Consider the following 19,329-nt stretch of genomic DNA (forward strand, 5'->3'; position numbering starts at 1 on the left):
GAGGTGATTGTCAAGTTTTGAGCCTGACCCAGAAAAAGTAGTCTGTGGCTCTCCAGCCTTTGCATTCTGAGAAATTCTCAATGTAATACTGGTTTCTCAAAGCTTCTCAACCACTTCTTGCACCATGTTTGGCAAGAATGCCAATGGGTGCTTTTATAGTTCCCTATTTGATTTCCTAAACTGAGAAATGTTGCTTCACATTTCAAAAGATTGTCACCTTGATAAACAACGATCAGTTTTTTTTGTCTTTGCATCTTGACTTAAAAATTGTGTATTACCTCAGAACCAAAATGTCACTAGCATAGACATTTGACCTTCAAAAAATGCTAACTACAAACACATTGTATGGTCATTATTATATAGACACACCACTCACCATCTTTGGACTGTTCTCAGCCTCTCAAACACTATATGTACTTACTGACCTAAAGTAGATTGTCAAAAAAGGCATCTTCCCATGAGGACTCAACTGATCCAGTAATTAAGTTTATTTGGCACAGGCAATATTTTGGGATACTGTATTTTTTTTATTTTTATAAATGAGACAAAACTGATGTGTCTTTACACACATTTTAGACTGCAAATAAGAACACCTGACCTGGACGTGTAGGAGTACAGAAACACATTACCTCAGTCCAGCAAACAGTCAGAAGGAAGTACAAAAAGATATTTTATTTTACTGTAAAAGCAGAGGCCCAGCAGACAGGATGTCAAGAAACAGAACTGAGGAAAAAAAAAAAGCTTAAGTAGAACAAATAAAATGAGAAATGAAATTAAGTAACAGTTACTTAAGCTTAAAACGAAATGAAAATTGAAACGCTCATACACCTGCTCATCTTGCTCTGGTGTCACTACAGATTTCATTTCTTCCTATAACTACTGAAAGTGATCTACACTAATAAAAAGCAAAGATTTGCTGTCATTTTGAATGTAAGCAAATTAAGAACCTCAACAGACAAAAACATAAAAGACCAATAAACACCATAACTGCTTGAAAATACGGCAGAAGAACTATACTGATTTTTGCATTTCTTCCCATTGTTTACATTTTAAACTGTGAATATGAACTTGACATTTGAAACCTTTAATGGTTTCAAATAGTTCACTTTAGTATTTTCTGAGACATTTTCCTGAACAGATGCACTAACAATTAAGAAGAGCAGTTAGCAGTAATATCACCCCTCCATGATGTCAATGGTAGGCTGCTCAGACATGAAGACGATTCATCATTTCCATGACTTCCTGAATTTATCTTTTTCTACAAACTATAAAATTTGAGACTTCTGTCCATTCCTGCTGAGGACAGGAACTGAGCGTTCTCTCCAAAAGCCACCCCAGTCACCAAGCCTGAGTGTTCTGCAAAAAGAAAAAGAAAAGAAATGACTAGCCAAAGTCAAAACCAGTGATTTCTCCACAACTTGCTCTATTTAGCACACATACTGAATGAACTGCTGGGAAGTGTTTGTCCTTACCGGTGAAGTTGAGGACCTCAGTCCACTGTTTGCAGATGTAAACTCGGATGTCAGAGCCTCCTACAGCCAGGTAAGTACCACTCTGATCAAACACGAGGGACTTCACCTAAAAAACAGAAACAGAAGACTTAGAGCCAAACACACTCTTGTGTTTGTTACAACCAAAATAAATAAATTCATACCTCATAGTTGTTATCTAGTGTGATGGTCTTGAAGTTCTTTAGCTTCCTCAGATCCCACAGTTTCAGAGAGCTATCCTGAGCACCTGGATGAGAGCACCAGCCAAATGTCAGGATATTTCATTCTAACACTTAGAAAGGTATATCTATGGATTACACGAGTGCTAAAACAAGGGAGCCGTGTATTCAGCTTATACAAATAATTACAGAGCAACTGCAGAACATGTGTGTCATTGGAAGATTGCGTAGAAGCAGCGTGTTAGCCTGCTTTCTCAAGTTGTGGGACAGTTGCATTTCTTCCCATTGTTTACATTTTAAACTGTGAATATAAACTTGATGACATTTTAAACATTTAATGGTTTCAAATAGTTCACTTTAGTATTTTCTGAGACAGACATTTTCTGAGAATGCACCTGTGGCCAGATAATATCCGTTCTCAGAGAAGGCAATGGATGTGACCGGCCCGGCATGACCAGGGAAGTTAGCTACGTTGGTGCGCTCCTTCAGATCCCAGATCTTTATTTGGGAATCAGCCGTTCCCGTGCCAAAAATGAGACCATCAGGGTGGAACTGAGCGCAAGTAAGAGCTGTGCGGGAAACAGGCAGAAGCATTACCAAATGAAACATTGACTCTTAATCATACTGCTGCACACAAAGTTAAGACACTGACCACAGCTGGCACTTTCATCAGTAACTTTGGTGAGGACTCTACCGGTCTGGATATCAGAAAAGGCCCAGTACTGCAGAACAGAGTGAATAATCAAGAAAACAGCTGAGAAACAAAAAGGGAAGACTGTCCAGGAGTTTAACTAGACACGAAAGAGCCTGTATCATTTGCACAGTAAACAAAGAGGCCTGTTTCACAGAAAGCACACCTGATCCTCAGAGGAGCTGAGCAGGTAATCCCCAGTTGCATGCAGGGAGAGCCCAGTAACACCACCCTCGTGGGCACGCACCACCTGGACACAGTTGCCCCCAGTGACGGACCAGACTCGGATGGTGGCGTCCGGAGATGCAGAGAACACCACAGACTAGCAGGACAAAGAAAGCAAGCAAAAGTGAACAATCGAGCATGTGCACATTTTTAATTCTTTTTTGTTGACTTTGGGTTGCTTTAAATAACTGGTGTTGAAAAGTAAAAAAAAAAAAAAAAAAAAAGACCATGTTACCTGGGAGGGATGGTAAATGACAGAGGTGACCTTCTTGGTGTGTCCTTTAAGTGTCGCCACAATCTGCTCCTCTTTCTTGTCAAACACCACCACGTTCTTATCGGCTCCACCTGACAAATGTAACAGTCTGTCAGATTACTGATTTCTCATGATTTTTAGTATTCAAAAAATAAATAAAGGACTTTTAAAAGGGTCAGTTCAGTATAAAATAAAATCAAAATACCGGTGAGCACTTTGTTGGTGTCTGATGGACACAGATCCAGAGACAAAATACCAGGAACACTGGCACTGTGGAGGCCCTGAAGATGACAAAACACATTCAGATTTAGGGCATCGCATCAATCCAAAATAGCTGCAGGCACAAGACAGTTTAAGTTCAATTATGAGCATCAGCACATACAGCATGGGAGGCCACTTGGCGGTATTTGCTCAGGTCCTCAACTCTAACCAGGTCTTCTGGGACAGTCTTTCCTCTCTGGAGAAATAAAGTAATACCAGGAAAACATTGTAATGGTATGTTACACAGTAATAATACAGTTAAAGGACTGTAGTAGAACAAGTAAGTCTGAAATTGGGTTAACATGATCAAAAACAACTACACAATCATATCCTACCTTCTTTCTCTCCGTGGTGAGGATTGTAGCCTTGTCTTGCAGCTGCAAACAAAAAAGTGAATGTTAAAACATTTAAAGCTAGAAAATGAAAAGATGCTTCTCCTCTCAAAACACATAAATAAATAAAAGACCCTTCACCTTCTGAACGATCTCTGGAGTCATTCCAACCTGTTCACTAATCTCCATAGGCTCTCCACCAGCACCCTGAGAGGTTGAGCACATAAGTAGATCATGAGGTGAAATTATGATAAAAGATGAACTGCAATAATAAAAAGCAACCGCTTACTGCTGCAGCAGGTTGAGATGCAGGGACAGCCTGTGGGGCAACCAAACCAGCTTGAGGTTTGAGTGTTGCAAGAGCTGTAAAAAATGTTTATTTAAAAATTGTTCAAATGTTTTGTTATTTATTAGCCAATGCAAATAAATCAATCAAATCTACCTAAATTAGTCAATTGAGCACAGATATTGCTTTACAGCATTCATGAATGTATGCCACCCTACCTTCTCTGGCAGCAGTGACCTCTTTGTTGAGGCGAGCGATGACTCTGCACGCAGCATCATGTTGGTAGAGAGCATGTGACAGTTCCTGGCGAGTAGTCTGCAGTTGCTGCCTCAATGTGAAACTGTGAAGCATAACAGCATCCTGAAATAGAAAAGTTGTAAGTGTTGAAAGAAAACAGTAATTTCAAGTTGTTTTTTCCCCCCATTTTACTCACTATTGCTGATAAAAACGTGTCAACATGTACTATATTTATCTGCCAGAATGACTTTCTATAATAAGCAAAAAACTTAAACTATGGCTTTTGCAACATGATGCCATGATTACGTGAGTAACACACTACATTTGGATGTGTTTACTATCTCTGATAAGTTATTATACAGTGCATCCACAAAGTATTCAGAGCGCTTCTCTTTTTCCACATTTTGGTATGGTACAGTCTTACGCTGAATCTCAATTCTACCCCCCAGCCCTTCCCCTTACCCCGTCCCTCCGTTTTGCGTGGGCACAAGAGACAGAGAGGTGTCTCAATTCTCTTTTTGGAGTGAGGCGGAGGGGTAGGCGGAGGGCTATAAACCCCTTCAAATGGAGTGAATTTGGATGCACACTCTGTTTAGAAGGGTAGGAGGAGCTTACCGCTGTCTCCAAAGAAACAAACATGGCGCCAAAAGAGTCGCACAAATGTAAGTGGCTTTCATTACAAATTACACTGTTTAGAAAGTTATAACTTGCCAAAAAAAAAACTTTACAGGCAGTTGCCTATGACAGCAACATGTATGCTGCTGGATGCATGGTGCGTTTATTATCGTTATGAAGAATATCGTAACTTCGCTCGTGTGCTGAGGCGTTATAATGCATATACAGTGGTCCCTCGCAATAACGCGGTTCACCGTTCGCGGCCTTGCAGATTTTTTTTTGGTGCAATTTTGCATGCTTTTTTTTTTCTTTTTTAAACAGCGCATTGTGTTCTGCGTCCTTATCAGGCGGTCCGGTCGCGGCACCGGTCAGCATCACCGCAATTGCTCCCACTGCCTCCGTTTCGCTTACCGAGTCTGCGGGCTCGGTAAGCACAGCAGCGGGCCACTCACACCGCCCCCTCTCTGCTGTGCAGTTGTGACCAAAATCTGGCAACAGGTCCAGAGACTACGCTCGCCGTTTTGATGCGGATGTTGACTGCAGCCGCAGAGCCCCGTGGCCACCGAGAGAGGACTTGGGATTCTTTGCGGGTCCCGCATTCGTACCTCCGGAGGCAGTGAGCGAAGGAAGAGCATGTGCATTGTGTTCTGCGTGTGTCTATTTATAATCTTCTCGCCCAGAAGAAAAAAGAGTGAGAAATGTTAATGCCTGTTTGAGAAAAGTGTATAAAGTGTGTATTAAGGGGTTTTACAGCCTTAAAACATCTATAATAATTGTAAAAAAATAGCGCTGACAACTTTGCATGATAAACGAGGGACCACTTTACACATACACACGAACGCTACGATAAGACACTTTTATATCTCACAATGGAGAAAATCGTGATAAAGGATAAGCACGTTAATCTGTATGTTCATAAGTCTTTGGATATCGATCCCTGCTGTTGGATTTCAAGGTCTGTAACACGTGTGTGTTTTGTAAACAAACAGGGAGCCCTGAGCAAACTAGGCTCCTAATAAGCTTTCAGGCAGAAAATGGGATGTTTCACCAATGGGAGTTAAGTTGTAAAATATATACACACACGTAACCTGATATCCGAACAGATTGCTATTATTTGTCATGGAAATTTCTAAAGGAAATAGTGCCAAATGCAAAAAATGGGAGAATTTGAAAAAGAAATATAAGGTTAACAGAACTAGATGCAGCCCATAACATACATACAGGTGCTGGTCATATAATTAGAATATCATGAAAAAGTTGATTTATTTCAGTAATTCCATTCACAAAGTGAAACTTGTATAATGTATACATTCATTCCACACACTTATATTTAAAGTGTTTATTTTAATTACTAACTAATTAATTAATTAATAATCAAACAATTAATTATTAATTAATTAACATTATTACTATAACCAATTATTAGTACTATTATTATTATTGTTATTATTATCAATTACCAATTCATTATTAACACCACAAAATTCTCCGAAATGACTGCAATGTGTTGAAGAAATCTGCGACTCCTATTTCGTCACACTGACTCAGAAAGAAAATAAAATAAAAAGAGCAAAAGGCTACTGCAACAAGATGCGCTTCAGTTGCCATGCTGACAAACAGCGAAGATGGCACTTTCAGCAACGCAACATGATGACGTCAAACTCATGAGATGGGCAGTTTTTTCCCGTAAGGTGGGGGGGGGTGTCTCAATTCATAGGGCTAGAGGCATACCCCTTCGCCTTACCCCTTGTTTTAAAGGGGTAGGCGTAGGGGTAGGGCCAAGGTGAAGGGGTACAATAGAGAATTGAGATTTGGCCTTATTCTAAAATGGAGTAAACTCATTTTCCCTCTCAAAATTCTACTCACCACAACCCACAATGACAACATAAGTTATTTATTAAAAAGAAAAACTAAGAAATCACATGTACGTACGTATTCACACCCTTTGCTCAATACTTTGTTGATGCACCTTTGGCAGCAATTACAGCCTAAAGTATTCTTGAGTATGATGCCAAAATCTTGGCACACCTATCTTTGGGCCGTTTTGGCTCATTCCTCTCTGCAGCACCTCTTAAGCTCCATCAGGTTGGATGGGGAGCATTGGTGCACAGTCATTTTCAGATCTCTCCAGAGATGTTCAATCGGATTCAGGTAAGGACTCTGACTGGGCCACTCAAGGACATTCACAGAGTTGTCCTGAAGCCACTCCTTTGATATCTTGGCTGTGTGCTTAGGGTCATTGTGCTGCTGAAAAATGAACTGTCACCCCTGTCTGAGGTCAAGAGCAATCTGGAGCAGGTTTTCATCCAGGAGGTCTCTGTACATTGTTACATTCATCTTCCCCTCTATCCTGACTAGTCTCCCAGTTCTTGCTAATGAAAAGCATCCCCACAGCATGATGCTGCCACCACGCCTCACTGTAGGGATGGTGCCCAGTTTCTTCCAAACATGATGCCTGTCATTCACGCTAAATAATTCAATCTTTGTCTCATCAGAGCAGAGAATGTTATTTCTCATGGTCTGAAAGTCCTTCAGGTGCCTTTTGGCAAACTCCGAGCGGGCTGCCATGTGCCTTTTACTAAGGAGTGGCTTCTGTCTGGACACACTACCATACAGGCCTGATTGGTGGATTGCTGCAGAGATGGTTGTCCTTCTGGAAGGTTCTCCTCTCTCCACAGAGGAATGCTGGAGCTCTGACAGAGTGACCCTCAGGTTCTTGTTCACCTCCCTGACTACGGCCCTTTTCCCCCGATCGTTCAGTTTAGACGGACGGCCAGCTCCAAGAAGAGTCCTGGTGGAACAAACGTCTTCCATTTACAGATTATGGAGGCCACTGTGCTCATTGAGACCTTCAAAGCAGCAGAAATGTTTCTGTACCCTTCTCCAGATTTGTGCCTCAGGACAAACCTGTATCAGAGGTCTGCAGACTATTCCTTTGAATTCATGCTTAGTTTGTGCTCTGACATGCACTGACAACTGTGGGTCCTTATATGTAGACTGGTGTGCGCCTTTTCAAATCATCTCCAGCCAACTGAATTTACCCCAGGTGGACTCCAATTAACCTGAAGAAACATCTCATGGATGCTCAGTGGAAACAGGATGCACCTGAATTCAATTTTGAGCCTCATGGCAAAGGCTGTGAATACTTATGTATATGTGATTTCTCAGTTTATATATATATATATATATATATATATATATATATATATATATATATATCTGAAGTCTGTAAAAAGTCTTTAAAAAAAGGGCTTTTTTTTTTTACTTTGTCATTACAGGGTTGCAATATGTAGAATTTTTTTTTTGGGGGGGGGGGGGGGTAATGAATTTCATTCATTTTGGAATAAAGCTGTAACATAAAATGTAGAAAAAGTGCAGTGATGTGAATACTTTCTGGATGCACTGTAAAACCATCAATCACACTGTGGTCCCAGCTTCTCAAATCAGGGTATTGCTGTCTTCACTGTACATTAAATAATGGATCCTGAGCTGTTGGTTGGACAAAACAATACACCTGAAAGTGTGTGCCAAATACAGGTGCAATTCAATTGGTAAGGTGCGGTTGAACAGCGCATGCACAGAGTAGGGTAATAATGTCTACTCTTGATTACTAAACAACGGCTTTTAAATTTTGACCACATAACTTCCCTCATCCATTCATACATATCACTACTGTATTATGATTACTGCAACTACTGAATATTAACCTATACAGAAATTGCGAAGCATACCAGTTGCCATATGCAGGGATGAGATTGGCAAATTCGATTTCAGAGGAAAATAAGCTAGGTCCAGGGGCCGCAGGCCCCGGCGGGTCCAGGATGGAGCCAAAGCATTTTTTCTGTTTTAAAACATGTAAATTGCACTAAAATTATATTAAAAACTACTATAATGCCAGGTGTTCATATCTATAATTCAAACTGTAAACCCTTACTAAGACCATCTACTGTACGTGTGTATTTTTGTGACCAAAATATTTTTTCAGAACTAGACTTACTTGATTTCAGCATTCTCCACTTTCAGCATGGCACACTGTCAACAACATACATGTACATGTATATCCTCAATACATGTACATGTATAATCCAATGTTCTATGTCCATTGAACTGTCAGACCATATAAGGTTTATATTTAGTCGATGTGATCTCCACCTATAACACTGTATCACAAGATCACTGCTTCACTTTATCATACTGGACTAATTATATATGAGGACTGTTTCACTGTGTCGCATCGTTTCATAAAAGCACTCTCTCGCGCGCGCTCGCTTGCTCTCTGTCAGAGAGATTTTTTATTTTGAGGAGTATGAGTCTCCTTAAAATAAACCCGGCTCTCTCTCCTCTATCAGACTCCTTAAAATAAACCCACTCTCTCGCGCACGCATGCTCTCCCTCCCTCTCTCTCTGTGTGTCTAATCAGAGCTGCGACTCTTTAAAATAAACGTGCACTCGCTGCATGTCGGTGCGCTCATCAAACGCCCTGATCTATCAGTCTGATCAAAGCTGAAAAGAGCTGTGACTCTAAATAAACCGCGCACTGGCCGCATAAAAAAAAAAAAATAATAATAATGGTAAATGACTGTTTTTGAGCCGCACCGCACCATGCAGTAGAGAACAGAGCGCACTTCCACAGAGGCAGAAAATAGCACTGAAACCTGGTGCAGCATGGCACACGTGACTGTGTGCACACATTAAAACGTGAACACACGCACGCTGCAAGTATGAACGAACACTGTTAAAGGCTGAGTATGCGCGTATTTTGGCCGTATTTAAATGAAACACAACACTGCAATGAGCAGCTCTGCGAATACGCCACTGTGAAAGCCCCTAAAGGTACTCCTGGCATAAATTTTTTTTTTTTTTTGCATTTCTTACCCCCCCCCTAAAATTTTCTCAACGGAATTTGGACGTTTCACAAAATCAACCCTAGGAATGTCAAATCTGCGGAATCCGCGGAAAAATCTCATCCCTGCATATGCGAGCTTCTGTCCCTATGACACAGAATTATAAAATTAATTTCAGGTCTAAATTTCTGCTTCAAGCAGGAGTTCTTCTATAGTCACTGCAATATGGAATTTACATAACATGAAGCCCAAAATATATGCAGCTGTTAGAGGCAGACAAAAGCTATGCAACAAAAATTTAACCCATTAACATTAGTGGTGTAACAAAGCAGTTGACAAAAGTGCAGTTTACAAAAGTGCAATTTTATGTCATGGTGACTTGTAAGATAATGACTGTTCATTTTGATGTAGTGGCAGTAAAACCACAGTCTGAGTGGAGGGTAAAGGAGCTGTGGCTGCATATTCAGAGCACTTCTGGATCTGAAAACCAAACCAATTCACTCAAAAATTACAGGAAGCGAGGACCAAAGTGCCCGTGGTGTCTCTCCTGTGCAGCTGTAAGCAAGTTGAACAGAGTGTCGCAGTCGAAGCACATTTGTGAGTTGACAGGATGCCAAGAGATGCAGAAAATAAGAATTCCCACTTTCCGGAAGCATCTGCAAGGCAGGACCACTGATCTGGATGAATCTGGATCAGTGGTTAGGCCTAATGTATTTATCCCAAAAGAATTATAAAAAAAAAAATTATTGTGTTAGCTACTCACCAGACAATGCAGACATTTTGAAAGAATTTGAAACTTCTAAACATCGATCAGCATTGCTCTATTTATTTATTTTTATATTCCATGGATTTTGGCAAAGGTTATTTTTTATTCACTGTTCCAATATAATAGAACAATTAAGAATTGTCTTTTAAAATACTATGCAAATATTGGACAATTTGTTTTCTTCTTTATTCAGGACCACAGGTCAAAACCTTCCTTGTTTCCACTGTTCATTAAGTTCTTTTTTAACATGGAAAGCAAAGTAGTATGTCTTTTTTTTTCGTGATCTGAGAATGACCGATCCATGGCTTTAAAAAACTGTATCCAATCTGTACTGTGGTGTTTTGTGATCAGTGACACCCCTAGTTCACATTACTGTACTTGGTGGACACCTTTACTACTACAGAAATAATAAAAAATACTCACCCACTCATCTTGAAGAGACTTGAGGATTGCAGGGATACTCGTTGCTGATGGTGCCTTTGGTCTAATAGGATGGGAAACTAAAAATAGACCAATATTATTAAAATTTTGTTTGGGGGTGTATCAACATCATTTCAGGTAACGTCTGGAGTCTATCAAGTCCAAAATAGATTAGATGCATCAAGAACAACTCAACAATGGGATCTTGTTTTGTGGCACTTCTCACAACAGGCACATTAACTACGGTGTCAACAGCAACTATAGATCGGTAATGACAGATGTTGTAAAGCTGGCCTCGGTGGATGTGCATGTTACCTTTGATATCTACGAGCTGTTCCTCAGAACGCGGCTGACCATTCATCGGGTCCGTTCCGTTCTCTGCGATGTATTTCTCGATCAGTCTGCGCTCAACACCTGGTTGGACACCGGAGAGACGCACGGGGTGCTCCGGCACCTCGTTGGAAACTGTAAAAATGTAGTGAAGACTAATAAAGTGATGACATCGACACTTAAAAAGCGACAAATCACAGCTAAGCCCCAGCTAGCAGAAAGTGGCGCCTGCATGGCTGCTAACGTTAGCTGAGTTAACATTAGCCTGCCGACTAGCTAGTATTCGCGGCTAGTTCGATAACCTTCAACTTCACTTACTTGCACAAACCAGTGCCATTTTTCCGCCACACACCAGCTACCTTGCAGAAATTAACCAATGCTCGCCGTGAATTTCAACAGTTTCTAAAAGTAGTATAGTTATTTTCTCAATTTAGAAATAGCACGCTGCTCTTTCATTACCGCTACAAAATGCTGCTACTTCTTCTATGTAAATCGAATGTCCAACTTCACAGGCTCTCCACTGCCCTCTGTCGACGGAATCACACTATTGCGCCTCTTCGCATAAAAACAAATCCTGTTATTTTCAAAACATTAAGAATTGTAAAGACCGAGATGTTTCCATGCTTTTTAAATATCTCTCCATCAAAATTTCTGTGTTTGAATTCCCATAGCATGTGTTGTCAGAATATACATATATCAATTATATATATATACATATATACATATATATATATACATACATATATACATACATATATACATACATATATATACATATATACACGCATGTAAACAATGGCTAGCAAGGATGTGGATGGCGTTGATTCAGTGAGTTCACAAGCGAGTATGATGATGACATATTCTCCAATGTTAAGAGGGTTATCTGAAGATGGTGTAGCACCTGTGATGAACTTCTGCTGTGCCCCAATGTGGTGTTTTTGCCCATACTTCATGACGTGTGTTTACACTGTGCCCTAAACCAGAACTCTGCTGAAACAGACCTCTTGTGTAAGTCACGGACCGCGAGATGGTGCAAGATTCACAACTGCGAAACAGCGAATTATAGGCTGAGGGGTAAAAAGAAGTTAACTAAAACTTTGACCGTGGCCTGTGACCAGTGACTTTTAACCAATCTTTTCAAAGTCAAAACCAGTTTGTCCTTGGATGACCCTCCAACATTACACCACATCTGGTCCACATCAGATCTAATCTCTTCAATGTATACCGTGTCCGGGTGCTCCAGCAGTTCGTCCATCTCTCGGAACTCTACAATGATGTAGCCACGACACGCTCGCCACAGCAGCCGTTCAAACGAAGGCACCTTCCAGGGATGAACCACTCCAGCAATGAAACTGAAAGGACATACACAACTTTAAATGTAATTTTAAGAGTTCAAACACATATAGGATAAATGGGAACAGAACATGAATGAATGAAAGCTCAACCTGAGGCGCATATCTTGCCGATTATCAAAGAGGCCATGGCCCTCGAGTGCAGGTGGCTGTGCCTGTGATGAGAATCCAAAACAGGAGAAATCTGTGCACCAAGTGTGATGCACTGAAGCAAACTAAGGAAGTGGTAACAAAGGATGTGGGAAATGTTTGAACAGTACCTGTGAGGTGGTGAGAGCATGCGTTTTGGTCAAACTGCTCTGTACTGACAGAGCTGGTTCAGTTGATTCCGGAGTCTGTCTCTGTTCCTGGACACCTAGTGAGGTACACACAGGGAGAAACCCGTAACGTCAAAGATTGCAGCCTTCTACAACAGCGTGCTGACATGAGCACAGACGTTCTTTAGTTTATTTAAGATGTAACCTCTCTGAGCTCTCTGGTCAGCCTCTCGCTCTCCTCCTCTATCGTGATAAGTTCACGGGGCTGAGGGGCCAAAGGTGAGGGACATGGAGGAGGAATGGACCCCTGAAAGGCGGCGACCGGGAGCGAATGATCTCGTTCTCCAGGAAGGCTGAGAGCGAGATAAACATCATGAGGTATAACCTTCAGTAGTATTTAATTTGAAGGTCCCTTTTAACAAGTAGTCAAAACAATTAAAAATTAGCCTTTTTACAACCACATCTGGACCATTATTTAGCCATTTTTGTTTCTCTTGATCAAACAGCAAGTAGCTGACATTGGTGAAAACAGGGGACAATGGGACACACGTTTAAATTTTATACTTACTAAAAGTCTTCTCGAGTTCCTCACATCGTCTGACCTCGCTGACAAACTTCCTCTGAAAGGCGTTCACGTTGGGATTTAACTGATAAAAGCAGAAGAAGGGTGAGGTAGTCATATCTTTTTTACCAAAATATTACAATGGGAAAAAACTGACAGCGTGCCCTAGTGATTCAAGCCAAACCGTGACCCTCATAGCTCAGTAGATTTAGAAATACTATGGACTCCAACTCTGACTTTGATATCAACTGCCACAAGATCTCACAGTGTCACATTTGAAAAGTAGAGATCTGTGACTAAACTCACAAAAATGACCCAAACCCCCCGCCAGCTCTGCCAGACTAGTTGCTTGTGTGCATTACGTAATGGCATTAGTAATAACCGAATTAACATCTTGGTCAACCTTCGTGCATATATAGTTGACTAATATGTTTTAAAATAATAACTGAAGCACCGCGCTCGTAGAGCACAAACCCCCGCCAACACTAGTTTTCTATTCCACAAGTTTTTACCTTGCAAAAAAACTTCAAGGTGAAAGCCGTGTTAGAAGTGGCTTTTCTTAAGTTAAAATATAATTTAAAAAAATAGAGATCAAAAAGGTTTTTCAATGTTAAAATCAATTATTTGCTAAATCCGCAATATAGATCAGATGCGGACTTTGTCTCTTCATTGAGAGTGCCAGTTTATACCTCACTATCACAAATGAGAGTGATTGCAGCACTTCTGATTGAGATATAATGTCCACAAAATCCACAATCCGGATTAGATCCGGTGTCGCAGACCAAACGATCGGCCCCTAAAAATCTCTCCACCTTTTGCATCTGCGCATACGTCATTTCTGACCATAGGAGCACATCTGAGACAGAGCCTCTTCACCCAAAGCAATCAAACGGATTGATGGGATTATTAACCTTCAGATGATAAAGGTAAAACCACTTAAATCAGTCTAAAGTCAGTTTTAAGCAGAAACGAGGCCATTTTAAGCAGAAACAAGGCAAAATTCCGTGACGCTTTGAAATGACCGATGCGCAGTGAACGCATCAGCTAGCAGCTCATTGAGCCGCAGTGTAACAGTATAACCCCCCCTCCCCCCCGGGGAGGAAGATATCCTAGGATATTGGGGTGGGGATATCCATGTTGGATATCTGCTGTTACACCAGATCAAACTTTGTCAGGTGATAGTGAGTGCAAGTCTGCATCTCACCTTCAACTGTGAGAGTGACTGGGGCATGTTTGTTATACATATATGTAAAATGTACATTAAATGGGGTTTTCAATGTTAAATTTAAATGGCCACAAAATCTGTAATCCGGATCAGATTCAGATCAATCTTTGTCAGTCGATAAAGGACACCATCCTACATAACACTCTCTCAAATATGAAAGAAATTTGATCTTTTTGACAGAGTTATGAATTGTTCAAAATTCATTCAATGTTAGAGGATAGGGATTTTTTCCCCCAATTTTCCAACATTTTTCCTGCCTTTGACATTTGACCTATGAACTTGAAAATTGAATCAATTCTTGCCTATCAGGATATGAATCCTCTGTAAAAATTCTTAATGACATGAAAAATTTGGGGTTCCAGGCTGATCATAAACAAACAAACAGGGGTGAAAACATAACTGCTCAACTTCATTAGCAGAGGTAATAATGAAGTACAGTTAACTCCCCTTGAATACGCTGCACCGGAATTATTTTCAGTCATGCAAATCTTCATATGGTGTGCTCCACTTGTGTGAAGTTATTATTATTGAAATTCAAACAGTTTAGGAGTTGCACTAACAAGAGCAATAAAATGTGATGCATCAATTAAACACAAAAGTCCAATTATCTCACCTTGAACATGATGAACCAGACTTATTTGCCATTGTGCACCTCTTCATATGGTGTGTTACCCTATGTAATGTTTCACTGAAATCCATTAAGCGGTTTAGGGTGAATTGCGCTTACATCTTCACAAAATTCCAATTATCACACTAATCACCCTTTGAAGATGTTGGACCAGAATTATTAGTGTGGAGGTCTTTAAGACTCTGTTTCTACTAAGGATGGGATGCCAAATGAAAATCCTTTGTTGACTAGTCGGGTACCATTAGTTATCGACTAGTCTGCTACAAAATCTGACGTTGAATGAATTCAGCCAATTTTGAATATTCATGGTGAAACTCAAATGTGACATTTATTTTAACAAATATAAGCACAAAATCACAAATACAAAAAAAAAACGCATTAGCATGAAGAAAATACTTGCATTAATTTACTAAGCATAGACTAGCTGTTTGAGCTGACTAACTCACCTGTCAAGGTTCACACTTTCTTCACTGAGTGAAGGGAGCAGTGGCAGCTCCATCGGGTCTATGGCTTTCGACTAGTCAACTAATAAAAAAATAGTCGACTAGACAGATGTTAGCTAGTTGTAGTCGCCTATTACGACTAGTTGTTCCATCCCTACTTTCTACTATGACAGACCTGACAGAATACCCATGTCAGGCCAGGTCCAAAGTTTCTGAAAGTCTAGTAGGGCTAGAGCAGACCCTGTTCTATTCTCTTAGGTCTGTGTGACTAATATGCCACTAAATCTGACGCATGAGGTATTCACTCTCAGCTTTGATATATATATATATATATATATATATATATATATATATATATGTGTATATATATATATATATATTATATGTATATATATATATATTTATTGAGTTCCAAGTGTGCTATAGGGTCTGTTTACATTGGGACAACAGTGCTGGGATCCCTTTGTAGGGTTGTGCCCCCCACTCCCCTTTTCTTCTTCTTCTTCTTTTTTTTTTAATTAATGTGTCATCAGGGAGAAGTTGACTTTCCACAGGTTTGTTTTGGCACCAGCCCAAAATTTTGTACAACTGAATCCAAACACTCTAAACAGACTGTTGTTAGATAAGAATGACACTCATCAAATAACTGAAATTAGAGGCAGCACAACCAATGGAAACGGTGTTAAAACATAGGCAAAACATTGTACCCTGGCTGCAAACGTTCTGGACAAAATGCGGCAGTGGCTGATTAGTTTAGCGGGTCACTGGACCTCGCCATGTGACGGACTCTGAGCTTTCAATCACAAGACCGTCAATTGAGTTTGTTGAAGTATTTATAAGTGACTCACATCTCTGAACTCAACCAGGCCCAGCTCCCCAAGCTCACTGACCAACTGTAGGCCGAGCCGGACTGAAGGAGAGCTGCACCAGACAGACCTCCTCACTGCGAAACAAGGAGCCCATGGCTGTCTACACAACACGTGAGAAAACAAGAGAAAATGTGAGATTCTGCACTCAAACTGTAACAAATCACAGTCATTTAGTGTGGTAAACTAAAAAAAAAGTGACATTATTCACAGCTGGAGCGGAGGCAGCTTTCAGTGACATTAATCAAGAGGTCTGAATGCAAAAACAAAGAAACAGGAAGCATCACGCTTCTTCTCATGACACACATGATCAGATGGAATTTCCTTTTGCAGATATTTATAAGTTCTTATGTCATACTTTGCTCAGTACACCATTACAAGGATGTACAGTACTGTGAAAATGCTTTAGGCACTTTAGAATTTTGCTAAAAATGTTTGATTTTTTTAAAATTTTATTTCAAATGTTCAAACATTCTTATTCAAACAAAAAGCAATGTGTTTGACTTTTTCGTTTCATGAAAGAAATGAATCTGTTACTGTATTAAGTAACGCATAATTTTCTAGTCTACAAAAGTAGACAGATTTGGTTTATTTAGGCAGATGTACTGCGCCACATATTTATTTACTCAATCGCAAAACAATGACAGAACACAATTCACAGAACCCGATCAAATACAACTCAGTTTTTTTTTTTAAAGTACAGTGTGACCATTTGAATTATTTATACGATTCATAAACATTACACATTCAATAACTTTTCATTATTATTTTAGCTTCTTTTTTAAAGTTTTGGTCATAAGTGTGAAAGAGACATTTGTACAATACTGTGTGCATGTGTCCTCACTTTTTAATTCAATTTTCTTTTCATAAATGATTGATTGTTTTGTCTAGAAAGTATCAGAAAATAAGCTGTCCTTCAGAATTTCCCTTATGGCCATCAAATGTATTTTCCCCTCTACCAACAGAATTCACTTTACTGGAAAACAAAGCAAAAACAGCAAAATCTTTATTATGTTATTGATTAACTTAAGAGTCATTTTAACATAATTATTGGTGACTGATCAGTTATTTAAAGAAATGAATGAAAATTTGTTCATGACAGTTTCCAAGAGTCTGAACTTTGTTTCACAGTTAATGAAAACAGAGGAAGTAGAAACGGCAGGAGTTTGTATTTTTCTGTACAAATACCTTGAAAGAGTTACTTCTTTTGAAAGTTTCAGCGATTTAAAGACAAAAACCCACTAGTCTGATTTTCTTGAATCATTTCATTTTGACAAACCACACCGCACACAGTAAATAACACTCACGAGCTACAAAAAAGAACAAAAGATGAAAGAGAGCCGACGTTACGTCACTAAGTCAGATCGCAATGGAAATAAGTGTTTTTCACTTTCTTGCTTTATCCGTGTATTTTAATTACATGAATCTGTATCTTGTGCATTATTTTATTGAATAAACTACTCACTCACTCAATCTATCAAATCAAAACGATGACTGAGAAAATTTATTTAACGAATAAGAAAAAAAAGTTTAATGTCACATCGCAGCTAAAAAAAAACAAAACAAAAAAAACAACACTTTTCTGTTCGTGTTAAGGAAAATGTCGAACGTCTCACCTGAACTAAAACTAAGCTCCTCTGTAAACCTGTTTTCTGTCAGTCTGAGTCGCTCCAATCGATGGACAAAAAAGCAAGAGCATGAAAAAGTACAGCTTTGTGTCTGTGGGTCCAGGTCCCGTGTGACTCGGACACTTCCGTGTTGTCACGTTACTGCGTGTCACGTGACTGTGGGCGTTTCTCTCAGGAAGAGTCGAGATTTATTTTTCCCGCCCAAACCCCAGCGATCAGCCACAAAAAAGGCCGAATTTAATAGTTTAAGGCCCATTTAATAAATGATGAATTTTGCATGATATGGCATGATTACTGCATCACTTCATATTATTGCATACAGCCTGAACAAGACGTGTTTCTGTAAGTGATAGCTGTATAACAAAATTTAAAATTCAACCGTTGCATAGAAATAATGACCTTTTGCAGGAGGAGCAAGCTGCAATTTTTTAAAATTTTAAACATTCATTACTTTCTACATAATCCAGTCTGAAGATTAGACTTGACTGAACTTTATTGGGAAGACTCCCTCAGGGAAATTGAGGTTCCAGCAGAATTGTATAGCAGCACACAGGGTAAGAAAGTACACAGAGTATCAAAAGTGAAAGTAAAAAAAAAAGTTTGCAAATATACACAAATATAAATACCAGACATGCTAATAAATACATGCTTTTGGAGGGCGGTATGCAGTTTCCCAACGTCCATGCCCAGTCGCCCAAAATGACCGATATTCGCCCTCATCTAACTCGGGTGAATATCGGTCATTTGGGGCGACTGGGCATGGACGGAGGGACTCTGAAAATGCATACTGCGTGACAACTGCATGTTATTTGCATTATTATCACTTACTGAGATACACAACATGTGGAATCACATTGACAACATTTAATGTCATTTCAAAACACACAACACCCAGCAAACGCATACATAAAAAGTTGTCTCAACTTTAGCTGGCTGCTGTTCATTGTCGGACTATCCATGATAAAATCATCTGGAATATCCATATTGGGACCAACACACACTTCTCGCCTTTTCATGTTATCGTCATTGTCTGCAGACAGTTCTGGGGTTGCGCATGCTATGACGTCGCCGCTGCGGGCAGGGTATCGACAAGTAGCGTAAATGTAAATCTATGCTAATGGCCCAGCAACACCTCATTAAGTGATAATAATGATCAATACTGGTTACTGGCTACTATACTCTCCTTCCCGTCCTCTGTCTTCCTGTTATTCCTCCTCCCTGAGAGTTGTACAGTCTGATGGCCTGAGGGACAAATGAGTTTTTCAGTCTTTTGGTCCTGCACTTGGGAAGGAGCAGTCTGTGGCTGAAGAGGCTCCTCCTGGTTGCTGATGACGGAGTGCAGAGGGTGACTGGCATCTATGTAATTATGTAAGGTGATATGTAGTGAACTAGCATATTGTCCCATATCCCTCATAGCTAGGAGTAACTGTATGAGAGTA

The 19,329-nt window shown here is 39.9% G+C and overlaps 1 protein-coding gene and 2 long non-coding RNA genes across 3 annotated transcripts; all 3 read right to left on the reverse strand.

Annotated features, from left to right (window-relative positions):
* Nucleotides 1-653: 653 nt before the first annotated feature.
* LOC117520305 (pre-mRNA-processing factor 19-like) lies at nucleotides 654-11,436 on the reverse strand. The gene is made up of 16 exons (XM_034181630.1): nucleotides 11,248-11,436; nucleotides 10,915-11,064; nucleotides 10,603-10,679; nucleotides 3,936-4,077; nucleotides 3,721-3,794; nucleotides 3,573-3,638; nucleotides 3,435-3,476; nucleotides 3,221-3,295; nucleotides 3,044-3,119; nucleotides 2,821-2,930; nucleotides 2,527-2,682; nucleotides 2,322-2,391; nucleotides 2,065-2,238; nucleotides 1,655-1,737; nucleotides 1,473-1,578; nucleotides 654-1,356 (listed from the first exon to the last, which is right to left on the reverse strand). Exons 1-16 carry the CDS (start codon nucleotides 11,264-11,266, stop codon nucleotides 1,259-1,261), a joined length of 1,518 nt encoding a protein of 505 aa, XP_034037521.1. The 5' UTR covers nucleotides 11,267-11,436; the 3' UTR covers nucleotides 654-1,258.
* Nucleotides 11,437-12,124: 688 nt separating this feature from the next.
* On the reverse strand, nucleotides 12,125-12,838 carry LOC117520206. Its single transcript, XR_004563568.1, has 4 exons — nucleotides 12,744-12,838; nucleotides 12,542-12,636; nucleotides 12,375-12,436; nucleotides 12,125-12,281 (listed from the first exon to the last, which is right to left on the reverse strand). It is a non-coding gene; the product is annotated as an uncharacterized LOC117520206 (long non-coding RNA).
* Nucleotides 12,839-16,286, reverse strand: LOC117520208. The gene is made up of 3 exons (XR_004563569.1): nucleotides 16,245-16,286; nucleotides 13,107-13,185; nucleotides 12,839-12,891 (listed from the first exon to the last, which is right to left on the reverse strand). It is a non-coding gene; the product is annotated as an uncharacterized LOC117520208 (long non-coding RNA).
* Between the last annotated feature and the right edge of the window lie 3,043 nt (nucleotides 16,287-19,329).

The sequence above is a fragment of the Thalassophryne amazonica genome, chromosome 11 (assembly GCF_902500255.1).
Source record: "Thalassophryne amazonica chromosome 11, fThaAma1.1, whole genome shotgun sequence".
Lineage (NCBI taxonomy): Eukaryota > Metazoa > Chordata > Actinopteri > Batrachoidiformes > Batrachoididae > Thalassophryne > Thalassophryne amazonica.